Source organism: Phycodurus eques, chromosome 1, assembly GCF_024500275.1.
Source record: "Phycodurus eques isolate BA_2022a chromosome 1, UOR_Pequ_1.1, whole genome shotgun sequence".
In the NCBI taxonomy this organism is placed as follows: Eukaryota; Metazoa; Chordata; class Actinopteri; order Syngnathiformes; family Syngnathidae; genus Phycodurus; species Phycodurus eques.
This window is the reverse complement of record NC_084525.1, coordinates 20,502,655-20,526,464: the sequence shown is the minus strand read 5'-3', so window position 1 is coordinate 20,526,464 and position 23,810 is coordinate 20,502,655. Positions and strand designations below refer to the sequence as shown.

Below are 23,810 nucleotides of genomic sequence, written 5' to 3'. Positions count from 1 at the left end.
GATCTCCCGCTCCATTCTTCTCTCACTTGTGAACAAGACCCAAAGATACTTGAACTTCTCCACTTGGGGCAGGATCTCATTCCCAGCTGGTTACAGTTTTGGAGATGATACGAGGGACACAAAATCACCAACTCACATCAACACTTTGACAAAGTCAGGTGGCGTTTTACTCCTGTTTCCCTCGCCCCCTCCTTTATCCCAAAACCTGCAGCATGTATGCAAATCTTAATTCCTGTGAAGTGTTGGGACTTTGAGAGACAAAAGCTCCCTGTTATCCGGCCTGCACAGATGGGTTACAGACGCCCAATTTACTTGAAAAGACAAAAGGGGACTCTAACCGACGGCGGAGAATGGGAGGAGAGGTGGTACCATTCCCCTCCTCAAAATCCCAACCCCCCTCGAGTCCCTTCCCCTCCATTAATTTCTCTATCCCAGCGGGAGTGTGAGGGGCGCGTGCAGCAAGTGTGCCTCTCAAAGCGCTTGTCTTTGCATCGTGGTGATGGGACCTTCTCAGAAACGCAACGAAATGAATGAAAGAATTGATTATACACTGAAAAAAAACATCTAATGGCTTCATGTCATACTAGGAAAAACGTGACAAAACAGTACTGTAGAAGTGAATCAAATAATACCAGCCACTTTTTGATTGCACTTATCATCACACGGGTCGTGGGCGTGCTGGAGCCTATCCCAGCTATCTTCGGGCGGGAGGCAGCGTACACCCTGAACTGGTCGCCAGCCAATCGCAGGGCACATATAAACAAACAACCACTCACACTCACACCTATGGGCAATTTAGAGTCTTCAGTCCACCTTCCATGCATGTTTTTGGAATGAGAGAGGAAACCGGAGTACCCGGAGAAAACCCATGCAGGCACAGGGCGAACATGCAAACGCCACACAGGCAGGGGCCGGATTTGAACCCGAGTCCTCAGAACTGTGAGGCAGATGTGCTAACCAGTCGTTACAGTTACCATTTTCTGACATTTTATTGGACCAAAACAAATACTGACTTGACTGCACAAATGTTTGCATACGTGTCCTTTTTAAACATTTTCGGAAAACAAGTAGAAAACAAACAAACCAAAAAAGAATACACATACAAACTCCACTTGCCTCGATTCAACCTTTGCCAATTACCGTGACCTGATTAACTAACCATCTACACAGACACAAAGAAAGAAAAACCACAATTTTTAGCAAGCTCATCGGTATTTTTTGTTGATATTGTGACATTCATTAATTAAAAATGACAGGCAATTGTGCCATTGGGCTCATGATGTGTCATTTGTGTGTGCAGGACAGCTGATCTTTTACCTTGCAATAAGTACACCAAACTGCTTGCCTCGTGGTTTCTTTCTTTCTCCTCCAGACAAAACACATTTCATGCCCTCTACCAGATTGAGCTTTTTGTGCTTTGCCATGCCAGTGTACAATCCATGCAAAAACAGGCATCCCTCAAATGCCTGGATGCCAAAATAGCTAAGAGTCAAGCACAAGAAGACAATTGCAACACAGAGCCTCCAAACAGGGGGCGCGGGGGTATTAGTGATTCATTTCAGTTGCACAATATTCGAAACATGCAGATGATGTAGCCACGCTAAAAGTGCTTGGGGATCATGTGTCATGCGCGTCAAGAAATGAAAGACGGAATGCAATGCCTATTGTGTGCATGTGTGTGTGTGCGTGCCCGTATTGTGGCTCAGAAACGAATGGATGGCGGCTGTATAGTGTGGGATGTTGGTGCTGCTGCAGGATGGGTTGACTGGCTGGATGGAGCATGCATGCATGGGGAGGGGGAGGGAGAAAGACGTTTGATTAGAAGAGGGCAGAGAGCCATCTGGTCACCGTGGCGCGTGCTGCACGCGTGGGTCCCTTGAGTGCAGTGGCATCTGATGGCTAGTCATACATCTTCAGTTATTGTTTGATACTATCATAAGTTGAAACTTAAGTATATGGACGCATACTTTGAAATGCACGACGCATAAATACTTAATAATGAAGGAGCCAACACGTAACAGAAACGCACCAAAGGCGCAGTCTTTTATTTCGAGCTTCTTTATTTTAAAAAAAATGTATTTATGTGGCGCAGTCTTCTTTGTGTACATTTAGTCACCGCCCCCTCTCGCGGTTGAAGCTCAGCGTTGGCAGCAGGACGCAAGAAAACACGCCACAGGTATTGAGATCTCGCCCCCTCCGGCTCGAACTGCATAAACCTCATATGTAAAACTATTGTTGTCAAAATTGACTAGCAGATGTTATTTGGAAGTAGCGTGGCTTGGGTTTACTTGGTGTAGCGTGGATTGGATTGGAGCAGGGGACTGGCTGTCTGTGGACCCCATTTTGCACGCACCCAAGCTTCACTCTATACCAGACAGCTACACTTTTTTATTTGACGTATATTGTCATTAAATATATGTACCCGTTAAAAAAATATGTAAATGATCAAACATCCATACAATTATAGAGCACACGTCAACATCGTCTCAACTATATAATTATTAACACAAGTAACAAACAGTATTGTATATATTCATTAATTTTACAACATGAAATATCATCAAAACAATTGTTTAACCTCAACATATTCATGAGCATTCGATAGGCTTTGTTTTCATTTTTAGAAAGTATTTAAACTCTGCGCAATGACGCAACAAAACAAAGAGGTTTATGCGCAATTACGCACTACTAACAATCCATGTTAATGTTTTTCTACGACAAATAAAGTCATATATTACATGTTCTACGTATGAAACTATTTAAAAATGGCTATACGTCTGTTTAAACCTTTTGCAGCGTTTGTGTTTGTGTGCGAGCCAACGAGTTTTACGCGCGGCGTCTGGATGTGGATTATGTATATATTTTTGCTTACACATAATGGAGTTGTCACGCTTGGATTTGAGTAGAAGACAGATGGTAGAACATTAATAAACGTGATGCTCCCCCCCGTTGTTGTCTTCGAATGAGTGGCCAGTCACGTCGTTTGTCGTTGGCTTGGGGGCGTCGCCGTGACGCACGGGTACCGACGCCGTGGACGTGGATATAAACCGCAGCTCCAGACCGTTAGAGACACATCTCCTTCGGTATCTGTCGGGGACACATCTCGTGAACTAAAAAGGAGGGAAGAACATGTCTCCAAACACGACTTGTGATGCCCTGGCATCCTTTTCTCAGAGGCCCAACGCGGCCAAAAAGAAAGAGGCCCTTGAGCTCAGAAAGGTGAGTTGAGGCCTGATTTTATTATTATTGTTATTATTATTATTTTCTTCTTTCGCACAAATAGATGTGCTTGATTGTAACTAGGTTTGTTGTCTTCAGACTATGAAACCTTTGCTGGAAAAAAGAAGGCGCGCTCGTATTAACGACAGCCTGAACCACTTGAAAGAGCTGATTCTTCCTTTCACCGGCAGAGATGTAAGTACTTCATTTTGTTTTATGTCAGATGAATAAAGATCACAATTTTAGATGTCAAATAATCAAAGTAAGGGGTTCGGTCATTTGTTGTAACATTTGCTATTTTACCATCTGCAGAAGACTCGTTACTCCAAGTTGGAGAAAGCAGACATCCTGGAGATGACTGTGAGGTTCCTCAGTGACACCCGCCCTGTCCAAAATAAAAGTGAGTCAAATACACTACTCACAAAAAAAGTTCGATTACAATTACAGTCACTGACACTAACGGACCCACGCCGCCGTTTTCCTTTCAGATTCCACGGGCAGTTACCAAGAGGGCTACAAAGCTTGCCTCCAGCGCGTCTCTGCGCTCCTTCCCAAAAGCAGCCTGCAGGAGCGGGACGCGTCCCGGCAGGTGACCGACTTCCTCCAGCGGTCCGTGGCCTCCGCGGTCGCCCGGCACTGCCGCAAGTGCTGCACACAGAGCTCCGCGGCTTTCCCGCACATCCAGCAGAGGCTCCTGAGCCTCAAATCCAGTTGGGGCCACAAACCCGAAGGCGAGATGTCGCCCGTCAGAGCTCGGTCAGCTCCGCAGCACGACAGCGCCACCGTGTGGAGACCCTGGTAGATCATTCCAGCGGTTCCAACGCCTGCCAACCCCGGGGCGACTAGGGCATGTGATATACATGTACATGTTGAATGATATAGCATGACTTGTATACATTTAACATTTATCCGTTAAATCGACTTAGCTGAGTATTGTATACTTTCCCGTTTGCGTACGCGTCGGTTGTCCTGTATAAGATGACAAATCTAGACTGTCGTATTTTTTTTTTCAAACTCCGCATGTATGTTTTACGTTCAATAATTTGGTCTTCTTTGAGGACTGAATGATTAAGGGCTATTGAAACAGCCCTGTAAGACCCCAAGGGTCACTATTATTGAATTTGCACTGTATGACTTCAGTGTTCTGAATCTGTGCAGATTGATTTTGTGGACACATTGTGTGTCACTGCATGTATCTCTGTTGGGATTTGTTTATTTTTGCTATTTGCAGCAAAGTCTGTATTTATATCATGTATATATATTTATATAAAAAAAATAAAAAATAAAACTGCGATGTCGTGGTATACTATTGTTCGTTTGTCCCTTTGTTTACATGCTGTGGAATTTTGTTTGTACAGTAAAAACTTGACTTTTCGTGGCACAACACTGAAGAAATGACACTTTGTTACCGTGTACAGCTTGTACGACAGTGTAAATGTAGGCTACTGTTTCCTCAAAAACACGGCCATTAATCTCTATAACCTGCTGGTTAACAAAAGGGAGGACACCTCTTAAGTATTTTTTATTATAGGTCGTGTGGTTACCATGAATTTCTAACACATTTCTCACGCTCTTGGACACTGCCATTGGTGTATTATTATTATTATTATTTTTAATTATATGATTATCTATAAAGTCTCTTGCACTGGGTATGTCTCCAAAACACAAATATCTCATGCAAAAAATTACCCCCCCCCCCCCCCTCATTAATTCGTCTGTTTAAATGAATTCAGTGAGTCAATGTTTTGTTTGTGTGTTGGTGTCCCCTACAGGCAAGGAAGGCTTCTCCACGTGACCTGACGCCTGCCCTTTTTTGCCTTGGTATCTGCTGCCCTCTCGCGGCCGCTATTGGCACGGCGGGTTGCGTTCCAGGTGCTCACAGTTGCCTCGTTCAAAAAGAATCCGAGCGATGCAAGCAAAATGGCTGTTGGCGTGACATTTCCTAACTAAACACCGCAATACGTTTGACGGAATCGCTTGTCCGCTACATTGTGTTTCCTTCCACTCGTGAGAAACCTTTAATGCTATATATATATATATATATATATGTTTTTTTTTCAAAATCAGTTTCGTCACGTTTTCGTGTTGACTGCATATATGCGACTGGTTACAAATGTCCTTTTCTCCATCAGGAAGAGGACATCCTCACCGGCATCATGTCCGCGATGAAGGCTCCAGACGAAGCATCATCCCTTCAGCTATGCAGGTAGGTCGGATGCTTTGTTAGTTATGTTTATTACGATGTGTTCTTACTTTTCTTCGCTATTTGACAGGCGTTTGACACATGAACAACATATACGGGGAACTCACGTATGCCGGCGTCCGTCCGTCGCGAGACTTTAGGTCACTCGCCGGCTTAATCTGCTTTATCTGTTTTACGAGCATTCCATTTCCATCCACGTTATCGGTTTTGTGTGTGTGGTCGAAGATGTTAACAGGATGAGTTTTTGGATGATAAAACATTTTTCCTTCGATCTTATTTTAGTCACTCGTGTCGCACGACACCGGGACATACAAATTACACATTAACCACGTACAAGATGGCGACACCATGTAAGCGTGCCGGTGACGTTTTGATTGAATGTGAAAATAGATTCACGGAAAAACACGTAACCGAATTTCATGTATGAAAGGGCTTCCTGTCTCAGCGGCGTGTCTTTGTGTTGCGTTGTGGTACTCATGTTCACCGGCAGAAGGCGCCTGACTCACAACAACCTTTGTCACACGCACACATCCATGTTAAGCACAGGACAAGACGTTGCTGGGCAAACACGAGTCAAATGAGAGAATTAATTATTGTCCCCATATTTGAGTTTTGTGTCATCTCAAGATATATATATATATTTTTTTCTTTTTTTTCTGACGTATATGTCCAGCAGTGTGTAACACAAGACTCAAAATGTATGGAGAGCGCTACATTTACTTCGTTACATTACCTCAAGTAACATTTTGGATGTTTTGTACTTTTAAGAGTAGTTTTGATGAAACATACTTTTTACTTGTACTCGACTATTTACGTTAAGAAGAAATGATACGTTTGCTCCGTTACAATAATCTACATGGAGTTTGCAATTTTCATTTCGATCCATTTTTAGACTTTCGTTTTCGACGCGCCGTTGCTCCAATCCACTGTGATTACCACCGTGACGTAGGACTCAAATTCACCAATCAAACGACACAAGGAAGTCATATGTCCGGGCCAATCAAAGTGAGCCGTGACAGCCGCGCGCGACCCGTGTTGACATTACAGACTACGAAAAATAACAGCTTTAAAATGCAGCGTAGTTTAATCACTGGCCAATCTTGGATATTTCAGGCCATTGCTCACTTGAGAAAACCCCATGCGGTAAGTTGGAGATGTTTTTGCTGTTGTTGTGCATATTGCAACGTTAGCCCTATTTTATGGTAACAAGTAACTGTAAAACATGCATCTTGTTCTCTCTCTCTCTCTCTCTCTCTCTCTCCCTCTCCCTCCCTCCCTTTATCAATTAATCTGGTCAGCAAACAGCTTCTTCATTCAGTCATTTTAGTGGATAAAGCAAGTCATGTTTCTGTAAGGCCCTATGCATGTGTTGTTTTTTTTCACTTAAATGAAATGGTGGCAGGTGTGTGTGGACTCCCATTAAACATGAGTTTGAATGGTGTCTGTTACTTCTGAACACAGCCACATGCCAGTTATAAGAGAGAGTGCATCCTTGTGCAATCCGATTTATTTTTTGTATTTAAACTTTATTTAACCAGGTAAAAAAAAAAAACAGTTAAAACAGAACATCTCTTTGGCAATGGTGACCCGGCCAAGAAGGCAACAAGTTAAACGTCAAGTCCAAGTCAATCACATTCAAGTTCATTTCAGATGTTCATTTTTACCTCCGCTCTCAAAAAGATACAAAAGTAAATCAGTTGAGTTGTTCAAATTTATGGTCACATTAATGGTGCAAAAACTTTTAAAGTGATTTATCTTGGTCAAAATTCTTTTACAACTGGATATATATCCTCAGCAGCCTTGTTCATGTTTTTGTTATATGCCTGGTGAGCCTCCACTATTGTGCTGTTTCACAAGTGGAAACAATATCGTTTAAGACCATTTCTTGGAGCTAAATTTGCATTAGTTATTTTACAGATACTTTATTTATTATGATTTAGATAAAGTGATATTGTTCAGCTATATCCGAATATATCTATTTGCACATTCATATTCATTTTTAGTTATTTTATTCGACATTCATGGTTGTGATTAAAACAAATACATCAGAAGTTACTATTTACTCAGTATTTGTAGTTTTGTTTCCACTGAGTGCTTTCTTACTCGTACCAAGGTAATTATTTGGCAGAGCATTTCTTACTTTTGCTGGAGTCATATGATTCTCAAGTAACCGTACTCTTATTTGAGTATAATATTTGGCTACTCTACCCACCTGTGTTCACATTTTAAAACTAAAAGTTCCATTTGCATTCACATGAACATCCATCAATTTCCCATACAGCTTATCCTCACTAGGGTCGTGGCATGCAGCTGGCTCTGGGCGAGAGGCGGGTCCACTGAATTGGTCGCCAGCCAATCGCAGGGCACACACAATGGGGAAGGAAAATATTCAGACCCCCCTTAAAATTTTCACTCTTGCAGCCATTTACTAAAATCATTTAAGTTAATTTTCCACTCACTAATGTACACACAATAACCCATATTGACAGGGAAAAAAAACAGAATTGTTGAAATTTTTGCAGATTTATTAAAAAAAGAAAACTGAAATATCACACAGCCGTAAGTATTCAGGCCCTTTGCTCGGTATTTAGTAGAAGCACCCTTTTGAGCTAATACAGCCATGAGTCTTTTTGGGAATGATGAGTTTTTCACACCTGGATTTGGGGATCCGCTGCCATTCCTCCTTGCAGATCCTCTCCAGTTCTGTCAGGTTGGATGGTGAATGTTGGTGGCAGGCATGCTCAGGTCTCTCCTGAGATGCTCAATTGGGTTTAAGTCAGGGCTCTGGCTGGGCCATTCAAAAACAGTCACGGGGTTGTTCTGAAGCCACTCCTTTGTTATTTTAGCTGTGTGCTTAGAGTCATTGTCTTGTTGGAGGTCCAGCGCACTCTGGAGAAGGTTTTCGTCTAGTATATCCCTGTACTTGGCCGCATTCCGCTTTCCTTTGATTGCAACCAGTCGTCCTGTCCCTGCAGCTGAAAAACACACCCACAGCATGATTCTGCCACCACCATGCTTGACTGTTGAGACTGTATCGGACAGGTGATGAGCAGTGCCTGGTTTTCTCCGCACATACCGCTTAGAATTAAGGCTAAAAGTTCCATCTTGGTCTCATCAGACCAGAGAATCTTATTTCTCACCATCTTGGAGTCCTTCAGGTGTTTTTTTTTTAAGCAAACTCCATACGGGATTTCATGTGTATTGCCACTCTGCCATAAAGCCCCGACTGGTGGAGGGCTGCAGTGATGGTTGACTTTCTGGAACTTTCTCCCATCTCACGACTGCATCTCTGGAGCTCAGCCACAGTGATCTTTGGGTTCTTCTTTACCTCTCTCACCAAGGCTCTTCTCCCCCGATTGCTCAGTTTGGCCAGACGGCCAGCTCTAGGAAGGGTTCTGGTCGTCCCAAACGTCTTCCATTTAAGGATTATGGAGGCCACTGTGGCCTGTATAGACAGGGGTGTGGCTTTCCTAATCAAGTCCAATCAGTATAATCAAACACAACTGGACTCCAATGAAGGTGTAGAACCATCTCAAGGATGATTAGAAGAAATGGACAGCACCCGAGTTAAATATGAGTGGCACAGCAAAGGGTCTGAATACTTTGTGTGATATTTCAGTTTTTCTTTTTCAATAAATCTGCAAAAATGTCAACAATTTGTTTTTTTCTGTCAAAATGGGGTGCTGTGTGTACATTGAGGAAAAAAAAAGAACTTAAATGATTTTAGCAAATGGCTGCAATATAACAGAGTTAAAAGTTTAAGGTGGTCTGAATACTTTCCGTACCCACTGTGTAAACAAAGAACCATTCGCACTCACATTCACACCTACGGGAAATTTAGAGCCTTCAATTAACCAACCGCAGGTTTTGGGGATGTGGGAGGAAACCAGAGTACCTGGAGAAAACCCACACAGGCACGGGGAGAACATGCAAACGCCACACAGGTGAGGCCGGAGTTGAACCTGGTTCCTCAAAACTGTGAGGCAGATGTGCTAACCAGTCGGTCAACGTGCCGCCACTCACATTAACACCTATATAAAATGTAGTCTTCAACTAACCTAAGAGGCATGTTTTGGGAATGTGAGAGGATGCCGGAGTACCCACAGAAAACCCAGCACTGGGAGAACACGCAAACTCCACACAGGAGGGCTCAAGATGAGATTCCAAACTGGAACCTCAGACTTTAAGGCAGATCTGCTACCCGACTCATTAATGAAGTCACAAAATAGTTTGCTTTCTATGCCTATAAATTATCTGAATGCTGTACATGCACATGTGGTGATACTCTCTTGTAACGTATTCCCTAAACAACCCAGGCTAATTTAGCTCTTCCCCGACGTACAGTTCCCAGTCAAGATTTTTCGCTTTAACATAGTTCCTTGACACCCATTGTTGAACTACTTTCTTACTAGACACAGCTTTGGCGGCATCTTGTGGAATCTTAGGGTATTTCACAAAAGAAAAAACATGAATGCATAGAATATCATTGCTGTTATGAATTAAAAAAACAACAACTTTTAACTAAATATTTAAGTGGTTTAAAGTGGGTTTTGCATAGTCAGTTCTCACTTGTACTACGGAGACATTAGCTCCTTGACAGAAGTAACAGAAGTTCCTAGGATTGCCTTTTCAGCCACGGCACACGACACTGACTGTAAGTCACAGTTATTGTCAGCTTGGTGTCTTATCGCTGCATCAGCGGGCGTGTTCTAATCCAGTCTGACCTGTCGTGATGGAGACCATACCGACATCACAACCTCAAATATCAGATTTGGATGCAGAAGGCATCCAGAAGGCAAGTAAGTGGCTTGGTGAAAGACATAGAGAGAGAGAAGGTCAGTTTGGGAAGATGCGCTGCTTCAGGCCCCCGAGAAAGTTTCTACCCTATGAAGCGGAGAAGACATCAGACTTGAAATACGAGCTCTGCAGGTAGTTTACAAAATACTTCATTTATGATAGTATATTTGTTTGCAGTGTGACTGTCATATCATTCAAGGGAGCATATTTTGAAAGCATCTTTTCACAATTAAAGGACATACCATAGAAATGTCAACATTGTGACAAGCTGCTCGGTTCTCGACGGTGGTGCATAGTTATGCCAACTTTGTTGCTGTGACTAACAATGAGTCATTTTGTCCTCAGTCATTCATAAAACAAGGACCAGTCAGTCAGATGATAAACGTGACTCATTTGGCACCTTATGGTATCAAGATGTGGATTTTCTTGTTTTTTTATGACCTGTTAGAAGGCCAGGACATGTGGTTTGACATTTGGGAAGAAGATGAGTCATAAACTGGGAAACGCCTCAAACAGGAAAAAGTAATGACAGAAACTTGTAGACATTGAACACGATTTAACCATTTAAAGGGCATTCAAATTACAATACCTTGCTATACCCTTTTTTATTTATTGCATTTTGATTACTTTGTTTCCGATTTTGACTACAATCTACTTACATTAAATAAAAGTGCTGTAAAGATAATGATGCCATACTTATAGATTGTGCAAGACACAATGCACCACATTACATATCATATCGGGTATATTCACTGATAGCCTCCAACAGTATTCAGCAGACATTGTTTTAGTGACTTTGGTTTTTCTATCAGCGTCACATTCAACGCATATCGTTTTTCTTGTGACTTTGTTCTTTAAAAAATAAAATAAAATCAACATTACATTCTTACCTGGGTGTCATTTTTTCCTATTTAACCTGCCACAGAGAATAATCCACACTGCACACCACCTGTACTAACTCCATCTCTTCCTGCAGGATCATGCGGCCCGATGATGCCAACATTGTCGGTAACGTGCACGGTGGCAACATCCTGAAGATGATCGAGGAAGCCGGATGCATTATCAGCACGCGACACTGTAACACACAGAATGAGGTGAGAGGTTACAACCCTGTTGATTGGACTAAATGTTTTCCTTTTACCGCAGGAGAATGTAAACATCACAAAACTATCCTCCCGTTATGTACAGTATGTAAAAAATACATGCATCTTGGTTTTTGCAAAGATCAAGAATTTCAGAAAATTTTGTGGAATTAAAACTGTATATGTAGTGCACTACTTTAGCTATTTCAAATTGAATTAGGTTTCATAAACTATGTTGGGCTACTCTGAGTAAAAACATAAATCCTACTATTTTGAAGATGAGTTTCAATTGTGACTGGTAGGATAAGTTTGCAATATGTTATCGGCGGTCACGGCAGCCCTGTCTTGCAAATCTTTTACCTGGTCTATCACAGTATCTGTGATGGGCCGTGGGGGGACGGGGCTGCTGAGCCCTGCAGGCTTAAAGGCACTCTACGTTTCGGCCTGTGGTCTGACGCAGATGCCACTACGTTCCCTCCTGGTCCATCACATTCTGACTGCATTCTTACAGAATGCTGAACTAAATAATGATCTTCACACACATCCCATTTTGCATTTGTTTTTTTCCACACCTTAATTTCCACCATAATCATTATTTTCTCCCCATTTTTAATGTAAAAAAATGAATTTAGAAAATGATATCAAAAGGCGGCACGGTGGACGACTGGTTAGCACATCTGCCTCACAGTTCTGAGGACCTGGGTTCAAATCTGGCACCGCCTGTTCTCCCCGTGCCTGCGTGGGTTTTCTCCAGGTACTCCGGTGTCCTCCCACATCCCAAAAACAAAATGCATAGTAGGTTGACTGAAGACTCTAAATTGCCCGTAGGTGTGCATGTGAGTGCAGAGGGTTGTTTTTTTATATCTGCCCTGCGATTGGCTGGTGAGCAGTTCAGGGTGTACCCCGCCTCTCGCCCGAAGAGAGCTGGCATAGGCTCCAGTACGCCCGTGACCCTCGGGAGGATAAGCGGTACAGAAAATGGATGGATATCAAAATGTAAACATTGGTTTGAAGATTTTGTTTTGCTTTACCTTTCACCCATTTAACAAATTCTGCTTTGTCACATCATTTGATTCTTGTCTTTCCTTCAACAACATTCTGATGATGTCTTACACTTTTGTCTCCTTTCAGATGTGAATTGCGATATACAGTATTTGAATATATACAGTGTTTAACAAATGTATTAGACCTCTCCCCTTTGTCAGGTTTATTTTAAAAAGTGCGTATTAAAGCACTTCATGATGCTGGATGGTATCTTTGTGACAGGTGGTCAAATAAATGAGTTCATCTCTGTATGTCGAACTCAATTCCTATACTGCACACGTATGACTCTGTTCACTATAGTTAAAAATGTACAGTAGTTTTACTCATGAACATCGTTAGACAATTTAGAGAAGTAAATGTTTTCATATTGTGGAAAGGTATGTTTAAAAAGAGCATCTACAATGCAGTGAGGTCTCTAAACAAGAAGTATCACACAATACATCTTCAGTCTTCATCACTACCTTGTCAAATCAGGCGTCAGTTCTTAACTATGCTTGCTTTCCTTTTAGTGTTAGTCAATAGTGATACCTCATGTATGACAACATTGTCTTGTACCGTCTCCTCCAGGACCGCTGCTTGGCAGCTTTGGTTCGGGTTGAGAAGACTGAGTTCTTGTACCCCTTGTTCATCGGGGAGGTCGCCCACGCTACGGCTGAGATCACGTATACCTCACCGCACTCGCTGGAAGTGCAGGTCAAAGTCATGGGCGAGAACATCCTCACAGGTAACTTGTCAAGATATCAAAGTTTGATCAGACTGCATCATTCACGTCTGGTCCTCCGGGAAAATCAGCACTTTTGTTAACTTGCCATCACTCACCAGTGTTAACCTTTTGCCTCATTCTCCGCCCCCGCCTCCCTCCCCTGCTAGAATACAAAGAATGACAGCCATTCATGTGTGAAGGAATTCACTGATCACAAGCACAATTCAAACGCATCTACATGTACGCACACATGTCCAAATTGGTGACAGCGTCTGGTTTGTGTTCACATTTATTCAAATCTGCGGTTCATATATTGCACAAATGTTTGTTTTTTATTTAAAATTTTTTTTATGGGCCACCAACCACATTAGAGTTTTTGTATCTTATGTTCTTTTCTATAATCCAGTTTCGCTATCAAAAGCAGTGTTTAACAATTTTTGGTTCATTATGAATATTTAGAATTGCAGTAAACTTGATCTCACAGTCAAAGCAATCCAATCAGATTTTCTTTTTCTTTTCTTTTCTTGGTCTCATCACACAGTCACGTCTTACTAGGCGCAACTTGTAACGCACAATCATTCCTGTCCCATAGGCCAGTGGTTCTCAAACTTTTTAAACCAAGTACCAGCTAAAAAATACTCAGCTCTCCAAGTACTATCATAATGACCAACATTAAAATACAAAATGGCATACTAGAACCTAGTACTAAGCAATAGTGTTAATCGAAAACAAGGCAGAGGTTGTATTTTGAAAATGTATATTTAATATTAGTGTAAGCTACTGTATAGCACTACGCACAGTTCGGACATTAACACACTGCTTAAATGAAGGGGGAAAAAAACTGTACTTCAATAACGATTCAATTAAAATGTATTGCACACAAAAGGGCGGCATGGTGGTCGACTGGTTAGCACATCTGCCTCACAGTTCTGAGGACTAGGGTTCAAATCCCGGCGCCGCCTGTGTGGAGTTTTCATGTTCTCCCTGTGCCTGCGTGGGTCTTCTCCTGGTACTCCGATTTCCTCCCACATCCCAAACACATGCGTGGTGGGTTGATTGAAGAATCTAAATTGCCCGTAGGTGTGAATGTGAGTCCGACTGGTGGTTTGTATATATGTGCTTTGTGATTGGCTGGCGACCAGTTCAGGGTGTACTCCGCCTCTCGCCCGAAGATAGCTGGGATAGGCTTCAGCACACCTGCGCCCCGAGTGAGGAGAAGAGGTACAGAAAATGGATGGATGGATGCACACAAGTTAAATACAAGCTGTACCTAATAAATGTTTGAAAACAAACAAAGATTAAATGCAAATGCATTGAACTTAAAAGTGAAATACAATTTAACTGAGTAGAGGGAGCCTGTGTACAACCAGTGATACTCGTACGACACTCTGAGAATCACTGCCATACGCCATTGAATGTGCCCACTCAGGCATCTGAATGGCGAACATAAGGCTTGACAGTCCTCCTTGCTGGACTGAGAGCTCAGAGGAGCAGAATGAAATAAGGATTATCAAACAAGTTAATTTATAAACATTAATTTTGCAACTAAGATAACCTTTATTCATCCCCAAAACTGAATACATTTTATTAAATGTAAATGCACATTAGAAATAAATAAAACGGGGTAATTTAGTGTCTGCTTAATCCTAACTACTATGATTTAAAAGTTGAACTACAAACAGAATAAGCCAAATACAGTACTGAACTGTGAAGTCTCGTGTTACACTTCTGCTGTTTGATCAGTAGAGAGCAGCACACACAACGTAACATCTGGCATGGGGATTGTTTATGCACAGAAAACGCGCACGCACGCACCACACAGGCCTCCCGTCTATTAAATTTAGCAATACCCTATTTGTGAATCATTTGCTGATTTAGAAGTAATAGCAGTGTAGAAGGTGCTGCAGCATCACAGCAACCTGTCCGTCTTAGTTTTAATGATCCGAGATGAGCATGAAGGGGAGAAAAGACAAACACAACGACAGACGGGTGCATTGATGAATGCCACGACTGTAGACTGAAAGAAAGAAGAGTGATTAAGGGTGGGAAAAGGAGGGAAGTGAGTTGGAAAATGTATATTTTATATACACCAAATATTACTTCTATTAGTTTTATACAACCTTCACATGCTTTATTGTTCCATGTTGTGACTACTAGCGTTTTTCGATAAAGATAAGTTGAGTGCAGCTAGACAAAGATAATTGTTTTGCTTCGACTTCAGTAAGGGGTGACAACTCGTAAGACTTGTACCTTTTCCTCTCTTTGCAAAGACTTTTCTTTCTTTTTTGTAATAAAAACCCACAAAGACAAGATTGCTTCCTCACTTATTCTGTCAGAAAAAGATTTGCCAAAACAGTTGGTGTCAGAAGTGGGATCCTAGGATTGGTCCAGGGGACCCCGGGAGTGATTGATCATCCAGCACCAACACACGAGTCCTGCCTCTACCCAAAGAATTAAGGACAGGGGGCGGGGTGGTGGGGGTGGCGGCTGCTGGGGCTCTGGATGTCGGTTATCACCTCAGGATCCAAACGGACCTGTTGTCCTCCAAACAAAAAATTACGGTAAAGAAAATTTTAATTCCTTGAAAATCAGAACATTTCATATGGTGTACTGTGTTTGAAATAAGTGGTACTAGTAATTTCTCTCCCCACGTTCCATTGGTAGGGTCAGAGTCCTTATGTTCGAGTTAAAGTCTAGGTTAAAGCTCTCCCGGTTGGAGTTCAGAGATTAGGGTTTAGGCCCCCAACAATTTCGAAGACGTTCGAATATTGTGGAAAAAAGCGAAGCGCTTCTAACGGGTATTGGAAAATTAAAAGTGGGAAGAGCAAAAAAAAAAGTACGGCCAAATTACCAGTGTACACGTCACCTATTATGTTTCGTATGAGAGAAGTCTGAAGGAGGTGTGAAAAACAAAAGTATCCCCTAGACAGCTGTTGCCCTAGCAACAGCCTTGTACTGGTTGGTTGGCTGGTTGCTGGGTTGGAAGCAGGTTGACAGACGTGCATCGGAGATATGACATGACAAGTGGAGAACAGCAGACATTCAGTACTTGCAGCCAACAGGTTTGTGGTAGAATCCATTTATGCCCACCAAAGTACAATCTATATACCCCCGTGCATTATTTGACTCCAAAGTACAAAAGCAAAGTAGTACACTACCTTTAAGAGTACCATCCCAGTGAAAAGCCTCTTAAGTACAATGATTACTATTTTCTGAATATACAGTTTATACAGTACATCTGATACAGCAGTTTCCCAACTTGTATTGAGCCAAGGCAGGTAAGAAAAAATGTCGCAGCACCCTTTTTAATACAGGGTTGCGTCTGGTGCCCCAGATACGAGACTTCAAAAGGCTTCAAGCTGTTTGATGCTACTCCAAAATGAAGTTTACTATCAAACTAAACGTACAACAAAGAATATTACAATTTGTGTATTTCAAACAATTAAACAACTTTGCCTTAAGAATGCCCCCGCTAGGTTAATGCTACCACATAATACAAAATGCCTTAGACATGCTCACTATTAGCATTGATAGTTGCTGTGTTATTATAATCCTTTAGGCAATGGATATTTAAACACAAACGGTGAAGCAGCATATAGACAGACTATCACAATACTTACATGCATCGTCTTTTTCCTCTGTGAAAAAAAAAATACTAATATTGCACCTTATTGAGTCAGAGCTTCTTTGGTTGTCTGTATTATACTTTTGCCCTGGTGGCCAAGACAAGCACAACAGAAGGAGCAACACAATGAATTGAACTGAAGCATTAAAACACGATGCACGATGTTTTTTAATTCTTTAAATTCTACTTAATTATGTTATTACTCCATGTTTGTAGAACATTTAATATTATAGAGTGCTAGTTTATATTAAAAAAAAGTTACAAAACATGTTTTGAGTTATTTTGGGAGGCTGGAACAGATATGTGCACATTAAATGCTAATATTAGCCAAAAATGTCCACCCTGTCATTGTCCAACCTGTCTGGAAGCTAGCAAGTAAATTGTCTGCTTACAGTTAATTTACGAAAAAGCATGAGCGAGTGACCAATATGCAATTGTAACACCGTAGCATTGAATTACTCAAAGAAATATGAAGTTCAATGGAAAATCTAAACTTATTGAGGTGAAACTGGCAAGTCTTAAAGGCACCTTATGCTGACTCAGTTGTAATAATTCTTGAGAGAAAAAAAAAAAAAACTCATTTCACTGAAGTTTTCAGTTTTACATGGACCTAAACCACACGTGCATGTCATTAGGTTTACCTTAAAAGAGTTAGTCAGTTTCACAATAGGTTTGATGGTATGTTGTCTTGGAATAAGGAGGGTAACTATGTCTGTGTCATTGCCATGACAACCCTAGCTCATCACAGTTGTGTTCTATGATAGAGGAGTAGCCGTTTGTTTGCACCACACTAAAATGATCGCACAATGTTCCGTTTAGGACAGGATGATTGTTGTGTATGTGTTGTTATCCTGTTTCAAATGCTGCTCAAAATTAGAATTTCTACTTATGAACTGGGTTTAAAAAAAAAGATCAAATTACCGTATTTTCACGACCATAGGGCACACCGTATTAAAAGGCGCAGTCTCAGTTACGGGGTCTATTTCTGTATTTTACACATACACAAGTTGCACCGCATTATTGGGCGCAGTCATGGTAAAACATAAGAGCTTATAACATACGGTAGCATGCATGCACGCTAAAACAATGTTTTAAAAAAGGCAGCGGGAGCAAAACTGAGTTCGGTTGTACTTTATTGAATTATTTCACAATGTACTCACGTTATTTTTTTTGAGCAGTCCTCATCTTCTGTATCTGAAATGAACAGCTGGGTAAGTTATCAATCAAACACGCCAGGTTCGAGTCAGTCTTTTACGAAAGCTCGAACAACAGTGCAAGCAGACACGGTAGCCCAAGCATCCACAATCCATTCACAAATTGTGGCGTAACTCGCCCAGCTTTGCCTCCTAGTCTTAGTAAAGCGGTGTTCGCCCTCTGTCATCCATGGCTCCCACGCTGCTCACTTCACTTTGAAGGCCCTGTTTACACGGATGTCCAGCGGTTCGTCAAGCCTCCCGGAATGATGGCAAGCCCCGAGTTATTGCAGTCAGTCGAATGGTGACTGTAGAGACGCTTCTTCTCTGCTCATTAATCCATTGCTTGAATTGGTCTTCCAACTCGGGCCACCTCGCCTTGTTTCCACATTTTTTCTTTTTTTTTTTTTTTTTTTTTTTTTCCAGCGGAAACTCAGCTTTGTCTTCTTGACTTGGCGAAGCTTGTTTTCCTGCTTCCTCCACTTGCGAACCATGGATTCGTTGAGTTTGAATTCTCTCACGGCTGCTAGATTCCTATTTTCCTCCGCATAACTGATAGCTTGCAGTTTAAACTGTGCTTTGTAAGCATGTTTCTTCGTAGGTGACATTTTCGGAGGTCCTTAGCAAAACCGACGTTGTTTTGCACAATGCACACCCCTGAATGCTCCCAGTCAGTCAAGCGGTAAAAAAAACAACAAAAAAACCACCCAGGCGCTATATACCTACTGTGGCGGCGTGGCTTTAGCGTTCTACTTCACCCACCCTTCCCCTGCCCTCAGCCACGTCCGCTTTTCCTGTGTAAGCAGCGTGTCGGCAGGAAATGCAAAAAAAAAATAAATAAATAAATAAATAAAAAATCACACATTTATAGACGTTGGAACTTTGTACACACATAAGGCGCGCCCCATTATAAGGCGCCCCGTCCATTTTGTAGAAAATGTAAGACTTTTAAGTGCGCCTTATGGTCATGGAAATACGGTATGTATTCACAAACCAGGCAAACAAATTGCAGCCCACGTTGACTGGGATGCTTCATTCCTTGTTTGCTCTGACCTGCATTTTTCAGTTTTGAATGCGCCATTAGTCACCAAAACAAGTAAATTAGTTTATTTCAGTATTTTTAAAAATCTGCTAAATGCGGGATGTCATGTGACCAAACCCGGGAAACAGGTCACTCTGACTTCCTGAATATGCTATGCTAACGAGCATGATTACGGTTTGAAGCCCAACTTGCGAAACTTTTCATTTTCTTTATGGCTGGTGTCTTCAGCCAAAAGTTACATACATGTACACCGGCTGTAATAAGTATTTAACACGTCACCATTTGCCTCATTAAATATATTTGCAAAGGTGCTAGTGACATAATTTCACCAGATGTTGGCAACAATCCAAATAATCCATACATACAAAGTAAGCAGAACAAATAAGATCAGAAAAAAGCCTTTGTTTGCAATGACAGTTTCAAGACTCCGCCTATATGGAGAAACTAGTCGTATGCATTGCTCTGGTGTGATTTTGGTCCGTTCCTCCACGCAAGCAGTCTTCAAATCTTGAAGGTTCTGTGGGCTTCTTTTATGGACCTTGAGTTTAAGTTCTTACCATAGATTTTCGATTGCATTCATGTCAGGTGATTGGCTGGGCCATTCTAGCAGCTTTATTTATTTTTTCTTTGAAAACAATTGGGAGATTCCTTGGCAGTATGTTTTGAATCATTATCCTGATGAAATGTCCACCCTCGTTTCATTTGCATCATCCTCGTAGATGGCAGCAGATTTTTTGTCAATAATGTCTCGGTACATTTGCCCATTCATCCTTCCTTCAATAATGTGAAGTTTGCCAGTACCAGTTTCTGAAAAGCAGCCCCACATCATCATGTTCCCACCTCCAAACTTCGATGTTGGTATGGTGTTTTTAGGGTGCTGCGCAGTCCCATTTCTCCTCCAAACGTGGTTTGCATTATGGCATCCAAACAGTTAAATTTTGCTCTCACCTGACCAGACTATATTCTACCAGTAACTGGCTTGTCAAAATGTTGTTCAGCAAACTTTAAACTAGCTTAGACATGCTATTTTTTTTCAGCAATGGAGTTGCGTGGTGAGCATGCATACAGGCCATGGCGGTGGAGTGCATTACTCACTGTTTTCCTTGTGACAACAGTACCTGCTAATTCCAGGTCTTTTTTAAGCTCTTGAACAACTCTTCTGATTATTTTTTGCACTCCTCTGTCATAAATCTTGCAAGGAGCACCCGATCAAGGCAAATTTATGGTGGTATCATTGGTTTATCATTATGGCCCCAACCGTGCTCACTGGAACATTCAGAAGCTTGGCTATGCGCCTCTAACCAATGCCATTGTTATGTTTTGCAACAATTCGTTTGCGATGGTCTTTAGACCGCTCTCTGCTCTTACCCATCATGAGATGTGTCTTGACTCACACCTTGGCAATGAGACCTTTTTATAGGCCATCAATTAGGACTGAACCAGCTGATATTCATTTGCACTGACAAGGGGCTGGATTGCTGTTTGATTATTGATAGATTTTAGGCGTTGTCTTGGCTTTCCATGCCTTTTTGCACCTCCCTTTCTTCGTGTTCAATACTTTTTCCCTGTGTCGTTTCACAACTTAATTTCTTAGCTTATTTGTTCTACTTTCTTTGTATTTATGGATTGCTTGGGTTGTTCCCAACATCTGGTGAAATCTTCAGGTCAATACCACCTTTGAAAGTATATTTAGTGAGAAAAATGGTGATGTGATAAATACTTATTTCAGGCGCTGTATATCATATATTTATACAAATATGAAATGCTATATGTAAACCTGAACGAAGCCTAAACATAGCTGTTTAAAGTTCCTATTGTTGCTTTGTCACGGCCCCCTTCACCATTCACCCAAACTGGGAGAAAGTGCTTCAATCTGTTTTGCCGAATGCAGAAGTAGTTTGTGCATATACTGGATTGTCATCTTTTATTCAGGCAGTTTCAGTGTGACAAAACCAGTACGCTGTCTTCCTTCGGAGAATTTTTGGACTGTGGAACTCTGTGTGTAACGTGTCTGTGCGTATCTCTTTGTGCAGTGATACATTTTGTGTGTGCAGTATGTATACAATTCAGTATATTGGAGTGTGCATGCGTATGGCATACTGTACATATCTGCATGTCTGTGCATGTGTGCTTGTGTCAGTGTTTGGCCCTTTTTAAAAGGTTCCTTCGGGGCTGAGGGGGAAGAGAAGATAACGGGAGCAGACATCATTTGCTTCTGTCATGTCGGCTTAGCATCAGGCCCCACACACTGTGGTCCAGTCACACATGGATGCCAAGTGGGTGTACCTGAACATGTCTCATACACACACATGCTCGGTGTAGGGCTGACATGTGTGTACTGACACGTACATAGACAAAGCCACGCTCCTACACTCTTTTGCACCCACACACCATAAACGCGCACACTTGCGTTCTCTCAAAAAGAGGTCTTACCTCATGAAGGAGGACCTTTCACATTCCTGTCTCTATGTTGGAACATGGTTTTGACAGGAAATATTTGTTTAAATGTATAGTCTCTTTTTGCTTTTATTGCCTAGTTAGCTTGAATGTAAATCTGATTGCCTGCATACTAATATGCATTACTGTGGGGTGTTTATAGGTTCCATCCATTTATGTGTCTTTCGTGTGTGTGTTGGCGGAGGAGGCAGGCATCCAGGTTCCACAGTCAGTCAGGCAGCATCTCATCAGGCAGGCCTCAGTCACGGCCCCCCAGGGGGAGCCTGCCTACTGTGGGCACAAGCCGTGATGATTGTCCCCACTGTGCAAAACCCTCATGCGCACTATACACAGATGTGCAGCCGCGCACACGTGCACAGATTTGCAAATGCCCATGTACAGTAATGGTGTGTGTACTCTGTAAAACCACAACGTCTCACATTCAGAGTTGCACACTAATACAACAAATGTTGTCTTTACATGCATTCACATACATGCACACACACACACACACGTAGGTAATAATGCTTGCATCACATGCACACTTGGGAACACATTTGCATAAACACAGTATACACAAATCGTACCCACCCCCATGTGCAGCACACACGCACACATACACATGCATAGACACAGCTGAGAGCAATGCATTATGGGTGAGGCTTAAAATAAGCATGACATGATGGGTCATTCAACTGCACACTCTGAATGTTAGCCTTGTGAGCCTACAAAGCCACATTTGCTAAATGCATTATATGCTTTAATATTGTCGTGACATGTCAGGTATGAAAACTTGAACACCTAATAGTTCAATGTAATAATGTCAAAAAACATCTGACTTGAAATCATCTTGTCCCATCAGGCCAGAGTTTGTTTTAGTTAAAAGTAATTTAGCCTTGGCACAGCGCAATGGACAAATCTGCATCTTGATTCCTCAGTCTGGAACACGGTGTGCAGGAAGTAGAAAAGGTAAAAAAAATTCTATTTGCTCAGAGGGCTTGAAAGTTTCTGCGTAAGAGACAAAGCAGAGAATAGAGGGGTGACGGAGTTACAGATAGCAAAAACTCAATTGACAAAACTGCATTGAAGTGGGTAAAACAGGGGAGGGGCTGATTTTGGAGAGGGAGAGAGCAGCAACATAGCAGTTTGAAGATCATAGTGACTTCTGCTATTAGCCATTTAAACACTGAGGTAGAAAAAGAAGCTTTTGGAACATGTCAACACATCACTGAAATAGTGACTAATGGCTTTAAATTGGATTCTGATTGAATTATGTAAGAACAGCACTGGAGGGACATATCTGCATAAAGACAATAATTACAATCCCCTAATTACTTCCACCAAGCACAAGCAGGAGGTAATGCTTTCATGAGTGCGTCTGGATTAATGCACAGGCTTCCACTGATTTAGCCATGGGGCACCATCTATGCTGTAGTGCCCCCAAATGGTTATCATAAAAAATGAAAACAATAATTCCAATAATTAAACAATAATATTATATTGAAATTTAAATGGCGGCATGGTGACCGACTGGTTAGAGCGTCTGCCTCACAGTTCTGAGGACCGGTTCAATCCCCGGCCCTGCCTGTGGGGAGTTTGCATGTTCTCGCCGTGCCTGCGTGGGTTTTCTCCGGGCACTCCGGTTTCCTCCCACTTCCCAAAAAACATGCATGGTAGGTGGATTGACAACTCTAAATTGCCCGTAGATGTGAATGTGAGTGCGAATGCTTGTTTGTTTGCAAGTGCCCTGTGATTGGCTGGCCACCAGTTCAGGGTGTACCCCTGCCTCCTGCCCGCGACCCTAGTGAGGAGAAGCGGCTCAGAAAATGGATGGAGGAAATTTAAACTAGATGAATAAACTTCAATCAGTGGCCCACAAAAACACTTACAATATCCTGACTAGTCTCAAAATTAGAAACAGTTGCACAATATAATTATATCCGATATAAGAGCAAGATAATTTTGTTTTGGTGCAGGAATATTTAAAATATATAAAAATAAATAATATAAAAATATTAAAAGGACATGGCATTATTGAAGCAGACCTGCTGAAAGGGGAGTTTGTCCAGCTTCAATAAAATAGCAGTGCTAGCAATACTAAGCTAGCATTAGCACAGTAAACAAGCCGATGTTAGCCACAGCTGCTACGTTGGTGTCATGACTGTTTCGTAATAGAGTGTTACTATAACACTAAATTTATTGTTTTAACATTTTTGGGAATATACACAATTTTTTTTAAAGAGGAGATACACATACTACGCAGAAATGTTGCTCATGCCGCATGGCTTCTAAATCCTCTCAGATGCCTGAGGTCCCTTCGCCCTGCTTCTGTTTGATCGTCTTGGGCGCAGATTGTTAGCAAATGAGGGTTGGTGATTATTCCAAAGCTCCTGAAGCCGGGCTAACAGGTCAGCGTGAGGCTGCGGGGTATGACAGTGTCCGGAGTGTACCAGAGAGTATAAGACC

The 23,810-nt window shown here is 41.8% G+C and overlaps 2 protein-coding genes across 5 annotated transcripts in view; both read left to right on the top strand.

The window, feature by feature from the left end:
- The first annotated feature begins 3,129 nt into the window (after positions 1-3,129).
- LOC133408510 (transcription factor HES-2-like) lies at positions 3,130-4,021 on the top strand. The gene is made up of 4 exons (XM_061687544.1): positions 3,130-3,219; positions 3,319-3,414; positions 3,532-3,619; positions 3,708-4,021. The coding sequence occupies exons 1-4, from the start codon at positions 3,130-3,132 to the stop codon at positions 4,019-4,021; spliced, it is 588 nt and encodes a 195-aa protein (XP_061543528.1).
- A 1,071-nt stretch (positions 4,022-5,092) lies between these two features.
- acot7 (acyl-CoA thioesterase 7) overlaps positions 5,093-23,810 on the top strand; it is a 67,304-nt gene continuing 48,586 nt past the window's right edge. For 2 of the 4 annotated variants that reach the window (XM_061682227.1, XM_061682220.1), the window contains exons 1-4: positions 5,093-5,226; positions 5,352-5,425; positions 11,196-11,313; positions 12,913-13,069. In XM_061682227.1, coding sequence (XP_061538211.1) covers positions 5,376-5,425; positions 11,196-11,313; positions 12,913-13,069 — 325 coding nt within the window. In that variant the 5' untranslated portion in view covers positions 5,093-5,226; positions 5,352-5,375. Of the gene's footprint in view, positions 5,227-5,351; positions 5,426-10,194; positions 10,352-11,195; positions 11,314-12,912; positions 13,070-23,810 lie in introns of those variants that run through there. The other 2 variants (XM_061682211.1, XM_061682204.1) reach the window with 1 other exon arrangement.